A 17,743-nucleotide genomic window follows, 5' to 3' on the forward strand; every position below is an offset into this window, starting at 1 on the left:
TGAAGTGTGTTTTTAACTGAGTTTTGTTTCAAGATTGTTTGCCATAATTAGTAGGCTACATACCGATCTAATTATGGATTGTGTTCCTGGACAGTTTGATGATGCTGAGGAAGAGTATATACCAAGCAAAACATTTGAAAAGACTGTTACATTACACTTAAAAGCAGAAAATGAAAATATTTTATTGAAAAAATCTGATGATTATTGTGATAATGACGGTTTTGTAGAAGACGAATTGGACATCTTGGAAGATGATTTGCTTAGTTATCAGAATAAAACTAGTTCTAACTCGCACATTGGATCAAGTTTTCAACCAATTGACAAAGTTCTTTCAAAATATGGAGATAAGATTAAGCTTGATGCGTATGAATATTCTGATCTTGGAGTAAAGCAGAAAAGCTCTCTTTCAGGCCATAAAGTCAAAGACAAATCTGACCGGGCGACGATAGAACAAGTCATGGATCCGAGAACGCGTTTGATATTGTTTAACTTAATGAGCAAGCGAGTCATCTCTCAAGTTAACGGGGTTATAAGCACTGGAAAAGAAGCCAATGTGTATCATGCTACTACTGCCGACAATTCACATCGTGCAATTAAAATCTACAAAACATCCATTCTTGTTTTTAAAGATCGTGATCGTTATGTTACTGGGGAATTTAGATTTCGTAGAGGCTATTGCAAGAAGAATCCCAGAAAAATGGTAGCAACTTGGGCAGAAAAAGAAACTCGTAACCTCACAAGGCTATCTAATGCTGGAATAAACTGCCCCACTCCTTATCTTTTAAAAGGTCATGTTCTTCTCATGGATTTCATTGGTTCTGATGGATGGCCTGCTCCGCTACTAAAAGATACTAGTCTTTCTGAGAACAAGTATAGAGAGTTGTATTTGGAATGTGTTCACATTTTGCGTCGTGTTTATCAGAATGCGAAACTAGTACATGCTGATCTAAGTGAATATAATTTACTTTATCACAATAACCATGTGGTAGTTATTGATGTGTCACAGTCAGTTGAGCATGACCATCCTCATGCACTTCACTTTTTAAGAAAAGATTGCTCAAACATCAATGAATATTTTTGTCGCAAAGATATACCAACAATGACTGTTAGAGAGCTTTTTGATTTTGTAACTGACATCACTATCACTGATAAAAACATTGACGATTACCTGGAAAAGCTTATGATTATTTCAGCTGAACGTTCGTGTGGTGAGGTTCAAAGTAAAAATGAGGATGAAATTTTCAAAAAGTCTTTTATTCCGCGCACTTTAGATGAAGTCAAAAACTTTGAAAGAGACATTGATAATTCAAAAAAAGGAATTGTTGAAGGCGTGCTTTATCAAACAGTCACTGGGATCAGTTCAGATCTTTCCGGGGCTAGAAAGTATCCAGACTTATTAAAAAAAGATGAAGAAACTGATGATTCAAAAGACTCGGATAGTTCTGGTAGTGATTTGTCTGATGAAGAACATGAATCAAAACACGTGAAAAATAAAGTTATCTCAACAAAAAACATGACTAAAGAAGAAAAGAAAAATCACAAGAAAACAGTCAAAGAAGAGAATCGCGCTAGAAGAACAGAAAAAATACCTAAACATGTAAAAAAACGGAAAGAAAAAGAAGCTCGAATGAGACGAGCCAAGTAAAGTTACTGGTACCACAGTAAACTTAACTTGTGTTTAACAATGTGTTCATGTGTCTAAATATATGACTTCTGGGTATTGTGATGTTTCATTATGGTGATTAAAGCTACTCGTATGCTTTCAGCATTATATTTTATGATAGATAAATTTTGTTTAAAGTAGAAGAATATGGACAAAATTCAACATTCTTTCACGCTTTTTAATTGTTATTATTAACTTTATAACTTGCCAGAAATTGATGCATAATGTCAACAACATAGCTGACCTTCTAGGCCTACTCAATGCTCTAAAAGTTGTGTTATCTATTCTCCACCTCCATAGAACTTTTTCGGGTTGTGAACTAACTGCTTAGCGCCAAGTTTTAAAACTGATGCAGACTCACAATTGGCTTCCTTATACTTCATTTAAATAATTAGCTACCTGATTATATTTTTGGAAACATAACACATTGCCGAAATTGTTCTCTCCCTGGATTTGATGAATTATTGATCAATTCAACAATGTTGACTTTTGGCTTTTTGTTTTTTTTTAATATCGTTATTTTTTGCATAATTGCAGCTCATTTTGTTTGTGAAAACATGATCTTATTATATATGTTTGATGTTTAACATTCTGAATCAATTGAGTATTAAGTTAAAATTTCATCAACTTGAGTTTCGTAAAATATCACTGTTTATTCTCTCTTAAGTTTTCTGTAGTTGCACACACAAATCTAATGCTACAATTTCAGTGCTTGGAAAAGGTATAATATTCTAAAGGTGATTTCAGTCACGCATTTGTGGCAGATGATTTGTAGTCTGTTGGAAAGCATGCCCGCTCAGCATTAAATTTGTAATCAGATGATATTTTGTTCTTTTGTTGATAATAATGGTATTGTTGGAATGTTGGTAAACATGATAGAGCCCCTGTTAGATGATGAATAAGTAGATATTGATCACTATTTTAACACTTTGGAAATGTTCTACTAAATCTTTGGACAACAATGGGTGTTTTTACTTGCAGCTGTTAGTAGTTAAGCACATACATTTTCTATCGGAAATCAAGTGTTATTTTAAACTGCAATGAACGAGTCAAAAGAATCACTGAGGTTTCCAGATCTGGTTCCTGTTGATCACCCAAGGCATTGTCAGCAGTACACTCATGGTCAGTATGTTTAATCACCTATAAAGTATATATACATTATACATGTAATGTTCGCAGCAGCGCAAGTCAGCAACCTGCAACATGTATGACAAGTGTTTTATTCTAGAAATAGAACCTAGCAGTTTCAAAAGAGAATGCTTAATGCAGCAAAATGAACCAATAGTAAAATACATCTGTATTACATACGGTTTTGTGTTGAAACAATTGCCAAACAAAACTTTTATATTGCACGTAAAGGCAATTACCTGCGAAGTTCTGCTAATCGTTCCTTTAGCTTACATAATATGTCTTTTTGTCATAAAGGATATTATGGTACCACTGGCATTGTGTTTATTTTTCAAAGTTTTACTTCAATAACATCTGTAATGTTATGATGATAATTCTTTGTTTTGTTATTTTTTATAGGCCTACTTTCTTTATTTTGTCTGTCTTATTTTTAAAGCGCATTTGCTTGATAACCTTTGTGCAGTTTTAACTCGGTCAGCTGAGGACATGATCACACTCGATGAAGTCGATAATCTTCAGATGGACCTGGAAACCCTGCTTGCAGCGGCAAGCAGTAGGATGCGTCAACTTTTTACAGAAATCCAGGTTCTGAGTGATATGAGTGAAGGAAAGAAAGACAAAAAGGTGACTTTGACGTTTATGCCAGATTACAACGACAATTGAAACCGTTTAATTTGACTGATTTCAACAAAAACACTTTTTTCGCTTCTGGTTTTACAAACCAAAATTCAAGTGTTTATGGGTTTTTTTCATGAATGGGACAAATCTTTCATTCATTATGGTACAAACATCATAGATCGTAACTGTAGTAGTATGATAAAGTTTGTGTGCCCTTTTTTTAACGAGACCTGGTCTCCTCAGTTCTCATTTGTCAACTTTTTTTTAAAGTTACAGTTCTACTGTTTCCTAAAACTTCTTTGCCAGTATGCCTCGCAAGTTTGCAATTTCTAAATCAACTTTCGTCATGAAAAATCTTTTTTATTTTAGAAAGAAGCCGACGCCAAAAGAACAAAAGCACAAGATGAGAGACCAACAAAGAAATTGAAAACCGAACCTTCAAATACAAAATATCCCAACTCTGGTACATCTGGAGGAAGCATCGGACGACCAAAAGCTAAAGGAACCCCTGTAAATTATTTTTCAAAGTTCCACATGTTTTGTTATTTTTGCAGCTAGTGGAGTGCACATATTGTTTTTTAGACTATTTATACGCGTCATGCTTCTACGCCATAAGCGTTATTTCTTTAATTATATTTTGCTTTAAGGATAAAGCCGTAATCTCTCGACCTTTGTCTTATCTTCATTTTCATGATGGAAACAAAACTTTAAATTAAAGTTAGCCTTCTAGTAAGTCTGCTGATTCAAGTCATTACGTGACGATTGAGGGTTTCGAAAAATAACTAATCGCGAAAATAGAATCAATTAATCAACAAAACAGCAATAGCATTTTACATTTTTGTTTTGTTTGCTAGTCTAAATTACAAGAATATGAACTCCCCGAGGAGCAGCAGCAGCAGCAGCCTCACCAGCCGACCAGGGTCCCGGTCAACGAGACTCCGAGCAAGTTTTGGCAATCGGTCGAGCCATTTTGCCAGCCGATGCAACACGACACGATCAGGATGCTTGAGCAAATGCAGCAGAGCCAACTTGAGCAAGAAGAATACTTTAAGGTTCTTCCCATTTTCTTTTATTCTTTTGGGTCACCGTGCTTTGTTTTCGCAGTGACGACGGTAGCTTCGATGAAATTTTTAATTCATTGAGTTTGTACTACGACAGTTTATCGGACGATTCTTTTCGAAAGAACGTTACCAATCGAAACGGGATTTCGTGTATTTAATGACGCCAATGCGGCACTTGTTTTCCTTTCCATAACAATTTGTAAAGATGCTTCTGTAGATTTTGGAACAAAACTCACATTTGTTAAATTATTATCTTTCAATGAACTGTCAGAATAGAGACACGGTGCTTGACTACATATTTACTCTAAATTGATTGTGTTGTTATGGTGGATAAACATTCCAAAGGTTATCCACAACTGTTAACACCGCTTATAAAAAGTCTCTTTAATTTTGTCTCAAAATCTGAATAAAATACTTAAAATTCGTCTCCCAGAGTTTTTCAAAACAAAATGTGCATGATGCAAAAGCATAAGTAGAGCTAGATTTTATTTCAGTCTTTTCGTGTATGCTCTATAGCTACACTATCACGTATCAACTTATGAACATGCATCAGATTCCAGATCTGGGCGTCCACTTTAGTCAGCGATGGGCGTTGGAAGACATGCGTGAAGAGCAGGGGGAAGGCAATCGTGCCAATGTTAAAAAAATTGACAAAAACGACGACACAGTTCATGCAGTGCTGAAGAAAGCTACAGATTCAATGTAAGTGGCTACTGAATATTAAGTTGATATTAATAGCCTATGCCCTATATAATGTTATACATGGTTAATAATTTTGGTTGTCAGTTTATTGTTTATTTGCTATATATTTTGCGCTACATACACATTAGATACCGAAGCAACCTTTACTGTGGCGAAAGCTCTTATTAAAATACATACAAGTTACTAATACTGAACCTGTCTCAGGCTGATTTTATCTATTTCGTAAGTCGCCACTGCTTGTACTTGGCATGTGCTGCTGAAGGAATATGTATGTTATTTTATTAACCCCACCTAACAAAGACATCTGCATTCTGCATTATTTTTGTTTGCTTTTCAGCAAAAAATACTTAATACGAAATACAAGAAACAGATACGAAATAGGGTCATGTCTTGTTTCAGCATCTTCTGTACCACAAAAGGAATTCTGATTGTTTATCTTACGATGAATGCCAGTCAGAGCAACAAAATGTAGTGATTTTTTTACATTTTTGGATTGACGACTTTCTTACGTCATTGCAGTGATTCTGATGAGTCATGCCCGTATGGATCGCTGACTCAGCGTTTGGTCTCCGCTTTTGTAGAAGAAAATATCATGGTACCTCCTGACTCAGCGGCATCCATGGTGGAAACAGGTGGTGAGTTGTAACTCAGCTAGGAACTTGTTACTTTTTGCATTGACTCGACGTTTGCAGTGAAATCTGCTTTTAATTTTACTAAATTTTTGATCGCGGTTTAAACCTTATTTAAACACTGCACTGGGGGCGGCCTACTGGTTTGATTTTCACAATCAAACCAACAATGCAACATGTCACGAACATTAAATCAAGCAAATCAATCCTCCTAATCATTTCCCTGTCAATATGAACCCTGAGATTTAAAGAAGAGGATGTGTGACGTTTGACCGCAGTGAACACCTAATAGACCGCAGTGAAAATCAAAACTTTACATCGTCTTTTCGTCTGATAACGTTTGTTGCAAAGCCAACATTCATGTTTTATTCAGGAAAAGAAGGATTAACAAATGGGGCGGACAATGCCTTGAAGCCCCCGAAGCCGCTTCAAGTTCTTCACTCGCACACGTTAGAATCACGTATTAAAATGGAATTAATAGAACAAGGTGATATTTTCGCACTTTTCAGTTAACTTATACCTCCGAACCACTTGACATTAGATGGAACAATTCTTACTAACCTTGCACATTATTGCGTTGTGTTGCGCCAGTGTTTTAGCAACTGCAATTTCGATTTATATCATATTTATAGCGAGGATATTGTCACACTGAAAGTCATTACTCTATCCTATAAATAGCATCATCGGCAACGCCTTTAAAGTCTTTGAGATAACCTGATGAGAACTCGAACTCACATCTACTTTCAGCAGTGGGAGCTGCTCTCTCTTGACTTTTAGTTGCAGTTGTGGAGAGTACTTTTATCACAGTTACCACTATCGCTTGTTCCATACAAAATCACATGGTCCTTTTTATGAATGTATTAGCCGAAATGTGTTAAATCAAACATGAAGTATCAACATCCAGGCATCTTGGAGCCCGATACGATGGAGTCGAAGCGAGAAGATGAAATCTTCAATGAGTTGGAAAATTGTCAGCAAGAGTTGAAGGCAGTGTCGAAGCAAAATCGAGACATTCTTCAACAACTTTTCAACGTTGCCAAAGAGGAAATGAAAAAGCAAGAAACGAGAAAGAAAATTGAAAGCCTCAACACCGAAGTATGATCTTTCATTTGAGTTTAAATTTCACTTAACTAAAAGAACTTTAGGTCTTTGAAAAAGTTGATTTCTGGTTACATTAACAGAGCTCAAGTTTTCTTTTTCACATTGGAGCCGCCCAACAGATTCTGGCTCCAGTATTCACTTTCTCGTTGTTAGCTGACGAGTAAACCCTTATATTATGTGTGATCGAAACATTAAGATCTGTAAAATTTAACGTATTAAATATCGTTTTCTCATCCAGGTGATGGAGCATTACAGACGAGTCATGGCGGCGAGGCAGAAGAAACGGACTCTGTTGAAAAAGGAGAAGGATTCAGCCTGGAAGGCGTTGCGTGACAGGGAAGCGTTAGTAAAGCAGTTAGAATAACTTTCGAGCTCTATTCCCTATCTAGCAACATTCGTATTTTTTTAGATTGATTCAACGTCTGCAGACGGTTAAACCAATGTAAAAAGAACAGATTTTTTGCTAGCCGCTGGGTTTTACGTACGAAAAAAAGAGAATGCTGTTTTGTCGTGTAAATGAAGAACTGGAGAATTCCTGATGTTTATCAGTTCGCTGCAGAAAAACAGTGGAGAGCGTGTTTTCCAATTGAATGAGATGCGAACTCTTCTTTCCACCACATCTCGGCACGCTCTTGAGGGAGAAGGATATGCTTCTGTTTCTATGTTTGAACGGTTCTGCTTTGTGTGTTCAGTAGCAGAAAAAAGTTGAACTTGCAACTTTTTTCATTGCTTTCCGTTTTTCTTTCATTTTCTTGCTACATAAAGATGTGATCGTTTCGTGGCCAATTGCAGACTGAAACATCATCACAACTTGCCACAAAAATCTAGCTGCACGAAAGAAAATATATTCTGTACGACAACTGCTACGTGACAAGTTTCTGGAGCTTTCATCTCGTGAATTTCTATGACATGCTCACTTGTATTTGTGTTTTTGCGTTATATTTAGATGTGCTTTTATGGTACCGACATCAAATATTCTTAACCAAGGCGATAATATTTTCCAATATTTGTAAGCTACAACATAACAAAGCTTTGCAACGGCACTGAAGACCCAGTTGCAGGTTTTGTCCAAATATTTTCAATTTAGGCTTTTACTGTGAGATGACTCTCTGTAGCTTGTATCGTTTGCAAAAAAGAAACCTTGCCATTTATTGTCTTTGGTGAACTTACAGGCAAGATTCCAAGTCCACACATATTTAATTTTACTATATGTTAGGAAACTTGTTTTATCTTAACGGGAAAATGATACTGCTGCTAGTTTTTGCTTGAAAGAGAAGAGTCGTACATATTGGACAGTTCATTGAGTGATCTTCACTGCTAAATCTCGTGTTTTTACAGTTGTGTCTTCTCTTTTTGTTTCTGTTATATTTTGTGCTGATTTCAGTATCATGTTAAAATACTTCACTATTGTTCACCTACTTTGTGTTTTCTTTTCAGCTAAGTATTTTATATGATTTGACGACATGAGGCACTGTGTAAGGTTGTTTCGTTTTCTATATGTCACTTCAACTTCGAAGCAACTCGCTGCTTCTTTCCACACAAAAGTTTGGACTCCGTTGAATGCCAATATTTCCCAATCATTGTTTGTAAACTCGCAAAATGCTTGTGTACGAAGAAGCGTTGAAAGTTTATCACTCTCGAATGAAGTACCTGTCAGTAAAGAAGAAGAGGAAGAAGATCCCTTGCAACATCCGGATTATTTTGGAGTTAAAGATTTGGTGACATTGGAAGATCTTTTCAACGCACGCGTCCATTACGGTCACAAGAAGGGCTCAAGGAATGAGTGAGTTTGCATTGATGGTTTGAGAGAATGATTATATGTCACGTAAGAATAACTTACACGTTAATCTTATGGTCCTCAACCTTTTTGTAGTCACAGATCGTTTCAAATAATTATGCAGGTGTGGACCTCTAAACTTCTAATTGTGACCCTGAATGAATATGTTGCGAAATTGCTTTTAAGTTTATTAATTATTGTATTGCTTAAACATAATAATTTTTTTTCTGAAATACACTCATAGATTCCCTGAAGACCCCTCACGGACCCCTAAGTGGGCGTAGATTTCAGGTTTTGAATCGGTGTGTTCAGCGGTATAAAGTTAAATAATTGTTAAGCTGAAAATTGAAAAAATACCGTTTTATAACTTGTGGTAAACTTTTTGAAAATGAAAAGATGTGATTACTGGCAATGATCTTGAAGTGATCACATCCACAAACATTTAAAAACGTTGAAATCAACACTCAGGAATTGACTAACACATTGGTTTAACCAGGCATATGAAACCATATTTCTTCGGCTGTCGTTTGGACGTTGACATATTCGACTTAGATCAGACCTTGGAACACATGCATCGAGCGCTGAACGTATTGGCGCACATCGCCTACCGAAAAGGCATCATCTTGTTCATCATGAAGTCACATAAGTTTGGTCACCTCGTAGAGCAGTTGGCCATGGATTGCGGGGAGTATGCGCACACACGTGACTGGAGATCTGGAACGTACACAGATGCTGCTCCACAAGTAAAGATCATATGTGTTCTTTACTGAGATTAAGCATCTCAGCCTAAGCGATATTGCCAAATTACTTTTTTTACTTCCCTGTCGTCTATTATGAACAATAGCCCTAACAGGGGGTACTTGTGAATGATTTTTAGGCCCCAAAGCGTATTCAAGGGTCACGAAAATGTTGAAAAAAACACCGCGTATTTTTTGGATATACGTAGTGCGTTTTTCTTAGAAGTGTTTTGATTTCGGGCCCGAAGAACTTATTGGTAGTAAAGGTGAGTCCCATACTTAAATCCAAGCATCGGGGAATGAGCAGATAAGGTTCTCATTATACTAAGCCTTCGGCACAAACGAGAGTAGGGTGGCCAGTTCCTTTTTCTCGCCCGCCTTTACTTCAGCAACTACGCCCACCCAATTTATTACACCCTGGGTAGAGGTGAGCGGTGTTTGTCCACAATCAGCATAAGCCGGGAGTCGAACCATATGAACTTATTGGTACCGAGTCCAAATTATCCTCTCAACGGCCCTGAATATAAAATTGCATTATTTATTAGTGGATTCACTATTTTAACTTTTAGTTTTGAAAGTCCAATTAACTTAATAAATCTTATACTGTATTGAACCTTGCAGAATTACGGTGATCAAGCATCAGTTCGACTTCCTGATGTTTGCGTTTTTCTCTCCACACAAGGCTCTCCGTACCAAAGCCACCCTGCTGTGAATGAATCAGCTAAAGTTGGAATTTTAACGATTGGGGTCTGTGATAGCAATGCGAACCCAACTATTATCAGCTATCCCATACCCGGAAATGACGATAGTTCACAATCCATTGAGTTATATTGCAGGTAACCTTTATCTCCTTGAGGCGGATTGTTTTCTTATAAGATTTGACAATGATCAACTTACTGAAACGACGAGCAAGATTGCCAGTGCTGATGCACATGGCTGGTTTGCTTTTTGATCCAAAATTGAGAGGGAAAATTAACTCCATCTAAATTGCTTGTCTCCATGACGGCATGTTATGGAAATACGCAGTACTCCATACGGCTGGGCAATGGGGATGTGAAATTGATTCAGCAACATTTTGAGATTGTGATCAACTTACTTTGTTCTTAAATTCACTTGCAGATTGTTCAAGGAAGCTGTTTTGCGCGGAAAAGAAAAGCGACTTCAAGCCGATAGAAGGAAAGAACAGGAAAAACTTGCTAAGTCTGAACAAAATGGCCTTTCATCAACTTCCAGTTTCTTAGACGAACCAAGCTAGTCAGAATAGTCTTTTTGGTATCCGTTTAAATCTCCGTATATGGCTGCTCATTTCTACGTTTATTTGGTCACGAAAAGTAGCATTCTTTTAATAAAGCTTTTGAGTAGTGCCAACTAGTGTCAATTTTAGATTTTTGTCATGAACCGAGAGGCCCAGAGAAGAAATTTATTTTAGTACTGTGTACCCAAAGAAGGCCGCTGTCCCCAATGGCGGCTGGTGAGTTTGTAGAAATGAGAGGGGTGCAGACGGGCGGAGCGCCAAAGGGGCGAATACAGCAATGGGGGCTTTCCCCATAAATTTTTGAGAAATTACATTAGATCTTTCTTCAACCACAGACATATACAACCAAGCAACCACACGGCATTTAACATAATCCATTGAACATGTTCAATTTTCATGGATGTTCAATTTTAATGGATTATGTTAAATGCCGTGTGGTTGCTTGGTTGTATATGTCTGTACATTAGATCTGATGCATTCTGGGCGTATTTTTAGTTCTAATCATCATTCATTTTGCTTCAAAGAAAGCTGGTTTTTATCCAGAAACATCAAGAAGAAGGGTCGACCAGTTGTCTGCAACGACTCCTCCATTTCTCTCTATTGTTGGCATGTTTAATTTTCCGGTTTCTTTTGTTCATGTCATCTTTCACGGTGTCACCCCACGTTTTCTTTGGCCTTTTCTCATTTTTCCTGTCACTTTTTCTTATACCAAACTCGCTTTGTCAAATTGTTCTCATCCATTCGTTCAAGATGCCTAACCCATCTCAGACGATGACCACGCAAGTACTCTTCAATATTCTCAACATCTGTCCACTCTCTCAAGACATCATTTTTAATTTTGTGGAGAAGTATCTTGGCACACATCATACAAACCATCCTCATTTCTGTCGTTTGCATTCTCCTGATATCTGCCCTCTTTATCGCCCAGCATTCACTTTCATAACACATCACGCTTCTTACACACAGGGCCCACAAGAGGGGGGGACAACCGGTGCATTGCACCGGGGCCCGGTGAGCTCAGGGGGGCCCGACAACATGTCTAAATTCACGCGCTAAAAATTTCAACAACTTTGCATAAAATATTGTTTTTATATTTGTTCCGTGTTTCGATTGAGCCCCCTCATGGGTGTGCCCTTATTTAAAACTACAGAATTTTTAATTATTTCAGTTTAGGGGGGCCCGACAAAATGTTTAAATTTGCATCGGTTCAAATTGTGCAAAGGTTGATTTTTCATAAAATATTGTTTTTATATTACAGTAGTTCCGTGTTTCAATTGGGCCCCCTCTGGAGTAGCCTATGCCCTTTTTTAAAAATACATAATTTTCAATTTTTTTAGTTCAAGGGGGTCCGTCAAAATGTTTAAATTTGCGTGCTGAAGCCGATTTTGTATAAAATATTGTTTTTTATATTAGTTTTGTATTTCGATTAGCCCATCATGGGCATTCCTTTTTAAAAAACTACAGAATTTTCAATTTTTTTAGTTCAGGGGGGCCTGACAAAATGTTTATAGTTTAACGCTAAGGTCTTGTTGATTTGGCCAGGCTAACCATCGAATCAAAACTAGCCAAAACAATTGACTTTAACACATCAGAAATTTTTCTGGTAGAAAGGCTAGAAAAGCTCCTCTAAAAAATATAGGCTTTATGTGAATAGGCTTGTTTCAGAGAGTGGATTTTATGTTATATTTCAGTGTGTGCAGGCCTTGAATTTGCAGTTTTTGTGGAGGTCCAACTGAACTGCCTCCTTTGGCTTGTTAAAAATGCAACACCAAGTCAAATTAAATCATTTGCAGATTTTCATTGTCTATTGTAAACACTTCAAGACTACTACTGGTAAACAAGCAGTGCTAATGAGCAGGTCAGCACCATCTGCCAGAGAGATACCCTGAGACAACTTCCAAAATGTATAACTGTACATTCTTACTCTACAATTAACAATAGTTAGATCAGATGTGCAGTCACTGCTTTGTAATCCTGTTGGAAGTCTAGGTGTAATCATGACAGAGACTAGCGAACATGTCCACCGGCAAGGCCTGCAATCCCTGCATAGTTGAATGTGGTGGAAATGTCTGTTAAGGATTTGGAGGGCTGTATGTGTGTTTTATTGTGAATATTTCAGTGTTTATGTTTAATGCAAATATTGCAGTGTGAGTGAATATTTCAGTTTATTTCAATGTTTTAATTTCAGTGTTTGTCTGGGTGCTTTAATGTGAATATTTGGGTGTGTATGTTTTAATCAGCAGTTGATTGATCAGGGTAGGTTACAGTAATTACACAGAAGGTATTCCATGCATGTTTCTGACAAATTGTCAATTTATGACACTTAACTTAAGCAAGCAGTGACAGTTATGTGTATTGAAATATTGTTAGAGTTGCTGAGCAAGATGTTCTCACTGTCACTTTTTCAGTACGGTACAAAACTGTTCAAGTGTTTCTTTTCGGTTACAAATTGTCGAAGTAGCTATTTTTACCCACTTGTTGCCATGGTTACAATCCGGTGTTACCAGAGTTAAGATTAAAGTCAGGAAGGGTTAAGGTAAGGGTTAGGAATAAGGTTAGGGTTTTGATCTTTGCCCAGGACTAACAAAAATTTCCACCATACAAGTTTTTGTTTTCAACAGCTTTAAACTTTTCTCAAATTAAGGCAGAATTTCTCAAATTAAGCTACTGAGGCTATATTTACTAGGGTGGCTCTTAAAATTGAGTTTTTGAATTTTGCTTGGGACACCCTTTCAAATGGTGAGGTTGTCAGAAAAAATAACTCTTGCAAATTTTTTTTTAATTTGAAGTTGATTTAGAGGTGGCCCTCCCCCCCTAAAGTTCTGTGCCCTCCCTCGAAATACCAAATCTGCGTATCTCGAAAACCAATTGAGCTAGAGATACAGTTTTTGTGTTAAAAGATGCAGAAAACATGGTTTTCTATCTGCTTTCTGAACATTGAATGCATCTATCTTGAGTAGAAAAGCAGTTATTTAGAAAAAACGCCTTTGACCAAATCTTGATTTTACAACCTTTTTTGTGACCACGAAACCGTCTACAAAATTTCGTTTTTTTGTCTTAATTTTTGCACCTTAGAGGGAACACTGGTAACGATATTCATATCAAAATGTAATTCTGGTCAGTATCATACTGGAAGAAGCGATATTATCGACAATATTTCACATATTGCCTTGCGCATCGTGACAGGATGTCTGCGACCTACACCATTGGACAATTTCCCTGTCCTTGCAGGCAACCAACCAGCTGAGTTTCGTCGCGAAGAAGCCATCCTGTCTCTTTCTCGCCGCACTACGAACCCCAACCACTTGCTCCACTCAAATCTCTACGAGTCTGTGAGCGAGCAATCGAGCATCCTCGGCAACTGAAATCGAGACACCCATTTGTATGTGACGCACAACTTCTGATGAAAACCGCTGAAGACCAATCCATCAGCGCGGCTACCTGGGAGAACAACAAATGGAGCTCAGAGTGGAAGAAGAACTCCTCAAGACTCTAAAGTTGTATCTCCGACACCAGCCCCCATCCAACCGGAATGCATAATTTGCCAAGGAAGGCCTGGGTGCGGCTCAACCGCCTGCGTACTGGGCTAGCCTACTGGAGTCAGACTATTTCGCACCAACATGCACAAATTGGGGATGGCTCCATCCGCAATCTGTGAGTGTGGCAAAGAGGAACAAACCACAGACCACACCATCTGTAACTGCGCCAAATGGTGTGCGTGGTCTGCTTGAACTGGATGACGAATCAAAGGATTGCTGCTCGACACCTGCTCAAGCATCTAAACCGCATCGCCACTGCCCAAGAGTGGTAAAAGACAGAGCCCTTGACCCCTGGAGTAACAAAGAAAGTTTAAACGAAGAAGAATAGACAATATTGTTCTTGTTGGAATTTGGAAACAGTTTTCTGTGTTCAGTAACAACTTGCAAAAGAAACTGAAGTTGGTACTCATCTTCAGTTAAGATTTTTTTAAAATCCTGGATTAGACTTAGAGCAACTCCTCTCTCTGCTCTGTCATTGACTACTGAAAGTCCCTTTGCCATGTGTAAAGCTTGAATAAATGCACCATCTTCAGTCCAATGAGCAGGATCCTTTGAAAGTATAATTATTGCTTCATCTTCACCCAACAGCTGAAGAAGCCATTTTGAATTAGAGGTGCAATACTGTTCTAGACCCTTATTGCTAAGAAACGCATCTACTTTGATGCTTGGTCTCCTTGGTGGACGTTCTCCTGTTTCATCTAACATGGTTGCCACCATTAGCTTTTTACTTTCCACAGACAATCGAGAGTCAAACAAGGCTAGTCCAACCATTTCTTCGGACAGATACCATAAATGCACACCAAGCTTTTTGCATAAATCGCCTTTGCCATCCAACAAGTGCGATGCATAGCACCTGAAGCTTGAAAGCGGATTCCACGCTCAGGAGTTTCTCCAAGGAATATGATACAAAACGGGCATTTTAGCTATGCATGAATGCATAAAAGTTTAGGAATACTTATTTCGTTTATTGCTTTACCAGTTTTACCGGTTAGTTTATGAACTTTGTTTATTGAATAGCTTGGGCCACAATACTTGTTTAGCACTGTTTTGTGCTAGAATACCGAAAACAGGTTTTTTCTAAATAACTGCTTTTCTACTCAAGATAGACGCAATCACTGTTCACAAAGCATATAGAAAATCATGCTTTCTGCATCTTTTGACACAAAAACCGTATCTCTAGCTCAAGCAGTTTTTGAGATATGCAGATTTGGTATTTTGGAGGAGGGAGCAAAACTTTAGGGGGGGAGGGCCACCTCTAAATCAATTTCAAATTCAAAAATTTTTTGCAGGAGTTATTTTTTCTGACAACCTCACCTTTTAAAAGGGTGTCCCACACAAAATTCAAATTTTTTTCATTTTTTGCCAAATAAGAGCCACCCTAATATTTACACTATAGTATATAGTGTAAATATATCTAAACACAGCCTACAATCATACTGAAATCATGAAGCTTCTCTGATCTCTGATATACAGTACAATATTTTTGAGTTTTTAGGGTTTGTTGAATCATTTTGCTATATTAATGCAAGCAAGTTTCATAAAAGCAGTGCTGGAAAATAATTTTTGTCCTTGTAGCAGGGCCAAATGTCATAACAGTCTAACAGAAATTGAAAAAAAAGTTAGAAGATGAGTGAAAGTGTGATATTTGAGTAAAAAATCATAGGTCTTCACTTCTGTTGAAGTACAAGTACTTTTAACTCTAGACAGAATTAGAAGTGTCCTAGTTGCAGTGCAACCTACTTTTTCCAGCACTGCAGAAAGGTGCTGATTTTCAAAAATATGTTTAGTATATCAACAAATATATAAAACAATGAAAACTATCAATACTACAAAATATATATAAATATATATATTTTTTTTTCTTAAGTTTTTCTTTTCGTTTGTTTTCACTATTTATTTCTTAGCAGTCTTTTTTGGCCAGGCCATTCCAATCTTATTCTTGAATTTCAGGAACAGTGTCGATGTTGACTCAAACAGGCATTCTGTAGTTATGCAAGGTGTCTGTAAAGTCTCGATACATAGTATAGTGATAGATGTAGATGTACATTTACATCATTGGTAGATTGAAAATAGAAATATATTCAACTTTGTTTTCTACTGAGTACTGACCACTTGCTGTGGAAATGAAGAGAAAGTGACCTCCAATCCTGCTTAAATGCAATTTTACTCAAACAAGCAAAGAAAACCAAAGGAGTGAAAATAAAAAGCAACAGCCTATTGAGTATTGATCCAGAAATGAACTTGGTATTTCTTAATGTCATGAACCAATAGCAATGCATTCTTCATGTATTTATGAATTTAAAGTTGTAAACACCACTACAATAATGCATTCTTTGTGAAATATTGGAGTGTTAAACCTAATGTATTCTTTGTATTATATTTTAAACAGATCTGATATTAAAATAGAAACACTGTTCAGAACACCATGTGTGCATTGGCCTTGTGGATTAACCCGCACCACAAATTTTGCTTGTGATTTGTGAGATCATGCGACATGTCGCGCTGGGGGGGCCCGGCAGCAACATCTGCACCGGGGCCCGGCAGGGCTCTTGGAGGCCCTGCTTACACACGCCTTGTACATATGTACAACCTTCCTTTCAACATGCGGGAAAGCTTTCTGCGCAAAGTGTGCCTGACAACTCTTTAAAGTTTTTCCAACAGGCTTACCGTCGCTGCTCTGCTGGTGCTTTTATCTATTCCTAACCTATCTCCAAGATAGCAGAACAACAACTGCTATCTCATATCGCTTCACATTCTTCTCGTGTACAATACCTTCCACATCTTTTACATTCAAAGCGCATCCTATTCACCAACCTTCCATGAATGCATGAACATCTCCTGTGCACCCAGTAGCCTACTTGCATTTAATACATTGAATAGAATTAGTCATTGCTCTCCTGCCACATATTGCGCATTGGTCCATAACATTCACTGCCAATAGCCTACCTCATTTGTGCATTTTATCCTAGTTCTCATTGCTTTAATTTTTTCCACATTCACTTTTAAACCTTTGTTTTCCAATGCAATTTTACATCTAACATACTTTTCTTCCACCTCTTTCCAGCTGTCCCCATAGGCACTAAATCATCAGTGTGATCTATTCGTTTGTATATTGGCAATTCAAGAAAACTCGCGGCTCTTCGACGTCACAATCGAGCAGCCCATGTTTTCAAAGAAAAGACGTAGCCTACTTTCGAAGTGTAAAAGAAGGAAAGCATAGTGAGGAAGTGTTCTTCCTGGCCATCAGCACAATATTGCTGGCCATCTCATTCTTGAATCTCCCCTTTTCAATTTATTTTTTCTTTGTCGGAAAACAACAGCAATGATAAAGTTACAAATAGTGAACGGGAACAAAACCAACAAAAGGAAAAGGTGGCAAAACCACAGAAGTTTAAAACGTGCATGCGGTGCAGATTTAAAGGTTACGCAGATGAAAGTAAATTAAGCACGGCCACCAAACCTAACAGTTTAAAATACAAGGCACCAAATGGAATGCATGGTATAGCAGCACTGACCGAAGCTACTCATCTGGC

The 17,743-nt window shown here is 37.6% G+C and overlaps 3 protein-coding genes and 1 pseudogene across 4 annotated transcripts; 3 read left to right on the forward strand and 1 right to left on the reverse strand.

The window, feature by feature from the left end:
* Nucleotides 1–4: 4 nt before the first annotated feature.
* LOC145775174 (serine/threonine-protein kinase RIO1-like) lies at nucleotides 5–2,644 on the forward strand. Its single transcript, XM_082586409.1, has one exon. It carries the CDS (start codon nucleotides 74–76, stop codon nucleotides 1,643–1,645), a length of 1,572 nt encoding a protein of 523 aa, XP_082442535.1. The 5' UTR covers nucleotides 5–73; the 3' UTR covers nucleotides 1,646–2,644.
* A 5-nt stretch (nucleotides 2,645–2,649) lies between these two features.
* On the forward strand, nucleotides 2,650–8,339 carry LOC145775175 (transcriptional adapter 3-like). Of its 2 annotated transcripts, none has more exons than XM_082586410.1 (9): nucleotides 2,650–2,785; nucleotides 3,255–3,415; nucleotides 3,779–3,919; nucleotides 4,264–4,461; nucleotides 5,024–5,172; nucleotides 5,692–5,807; nucleotides 6,175–6,288; nucleotides 6,706–6,896; nucleotides 7,141–8,339. In XM_082586410.1, the coding sequence occupies exons 1-9, from the start codon at nucleotides 2,704–2,706 to the stop codon at nucleotides 7,264–7,266; spliced, it is 1,278 nt and encodes a 425-aa protein (XP_082442536.1). In that variant the 5' UTR covers nucleotides 2,650–2,703; the 3' UTR covers nucleotides 7,267–8,339. The 2 variants fall into 2 exon arrangements, with proteins under 2 accessions (XP_082442536.1, XP_082442537.1); XM_082586411.1 differs by having other exon boundaries at nucleotides 5,692–5,804.
* Nucleotides 7,345–10,776, forward strand: LOC145775176 (small ribosomal subunit protein uS2m-like). Its single transcript, XM_082586412.1, has 4 exons — nucleotides 7,345–8,685; nucleotides 9,176–9,422; nucleotides 10,038–10,252; nucleotides 10,536–10,776. The coding sequence occupies exons 1-4, from the start codon at nucleotides 8,366–8,368 to the stop codon at nucleotides 10,669–10,671; spliced, it is 918 nt and encodes a 305-aa protein (XP_082442538.1). The 5' UTR covers nucleotides 7,345–8,365; the 3' UTR covers nucleotides 10,672–10,776.
* Nucleotides 10,777–11,364: 588 nt separating this feature from the next.
* On the reverse strand, nucleotides 11,365–17,475 carry LOC145776068 (uncharacterized; annotated as a pseudogene).
* Nucleotides 17,476–17,743: the final 268 nt, after the last annotated feature.

The sequence above is a fragment of the Aplidium turbinatum genome, chromosome 8, assembly GCF_918807975.1.
Source record: "Aplidium turbinatum chromosome 8, kaAplTurb1.1, whole genome shotgun sequence".
In the NCBI taxonomy this organism is placed as follows: domain Eukaryota; kingdom Metazoa; phylum Chordata; class Ascidiacea; order Aplousobranchia; family Polyclinidae; genus Aplidium; species Aplidium turbinatum.

What these genes read in the sequence shown, in the direction of transcription:
- LOC145775174 (XM_082586409.1), top strand. Translation starts at nt 74, where the DNA reads ATGGATTGTGTTCCTGGACAGTTTGATGATGCTGAGGAAGAGTATATA.
- LOC145775175 (XM_082586410.1), top strand. Translation starts at nt 2,704, where the DNA reads ATGAACGAGTCAAAAGAATCACTGAGGTTTCCAGATCTGGTTCCTGTT. An exon ending in TTGTCAGCAGTACACTCATG is followed by an intron (nt 2,786 to 3,254) that starts GTCAGTATGTTT and finishes ACCTTTGTGCAG; the next exon opens with TTTTAACTCGGTCAGCTGAG. An exon ending in AGCAAGAAGAATACTTTAAG is followed by an intron (nt 4,462 to 5,023) that starts GTTCTTCCCATT and finishes AACATGCATCAG; the next exon opens with ATTCCAGATCTGGGCGTCCA.
- LOC145775176 (XM_082586412.1), top strand. Translation starts at nt 8,366, where the DNA reads ATGAGGCACTGTGTAAGGTTGTTTCGTTTTCTATATGTCACTTCAACT. An exon ending in AAGAAGGGCTCAAGGAATGA is followed by an intron (nt 8,686 to 9,175) that starts GTGAGTTTGCAT and finishes TGGTTTAACCAG; the next exon opens with GCATATGAAACCATATTTCT. An exon ending in ACACAGATGCTGCTCCACAA is followed by an intron (nt 9,423 to 10,037) that starts GTAAAGATCATA and finishes TGAACCTTGCAG; the next exon opens with AATTACGGTGATCAAGCATC.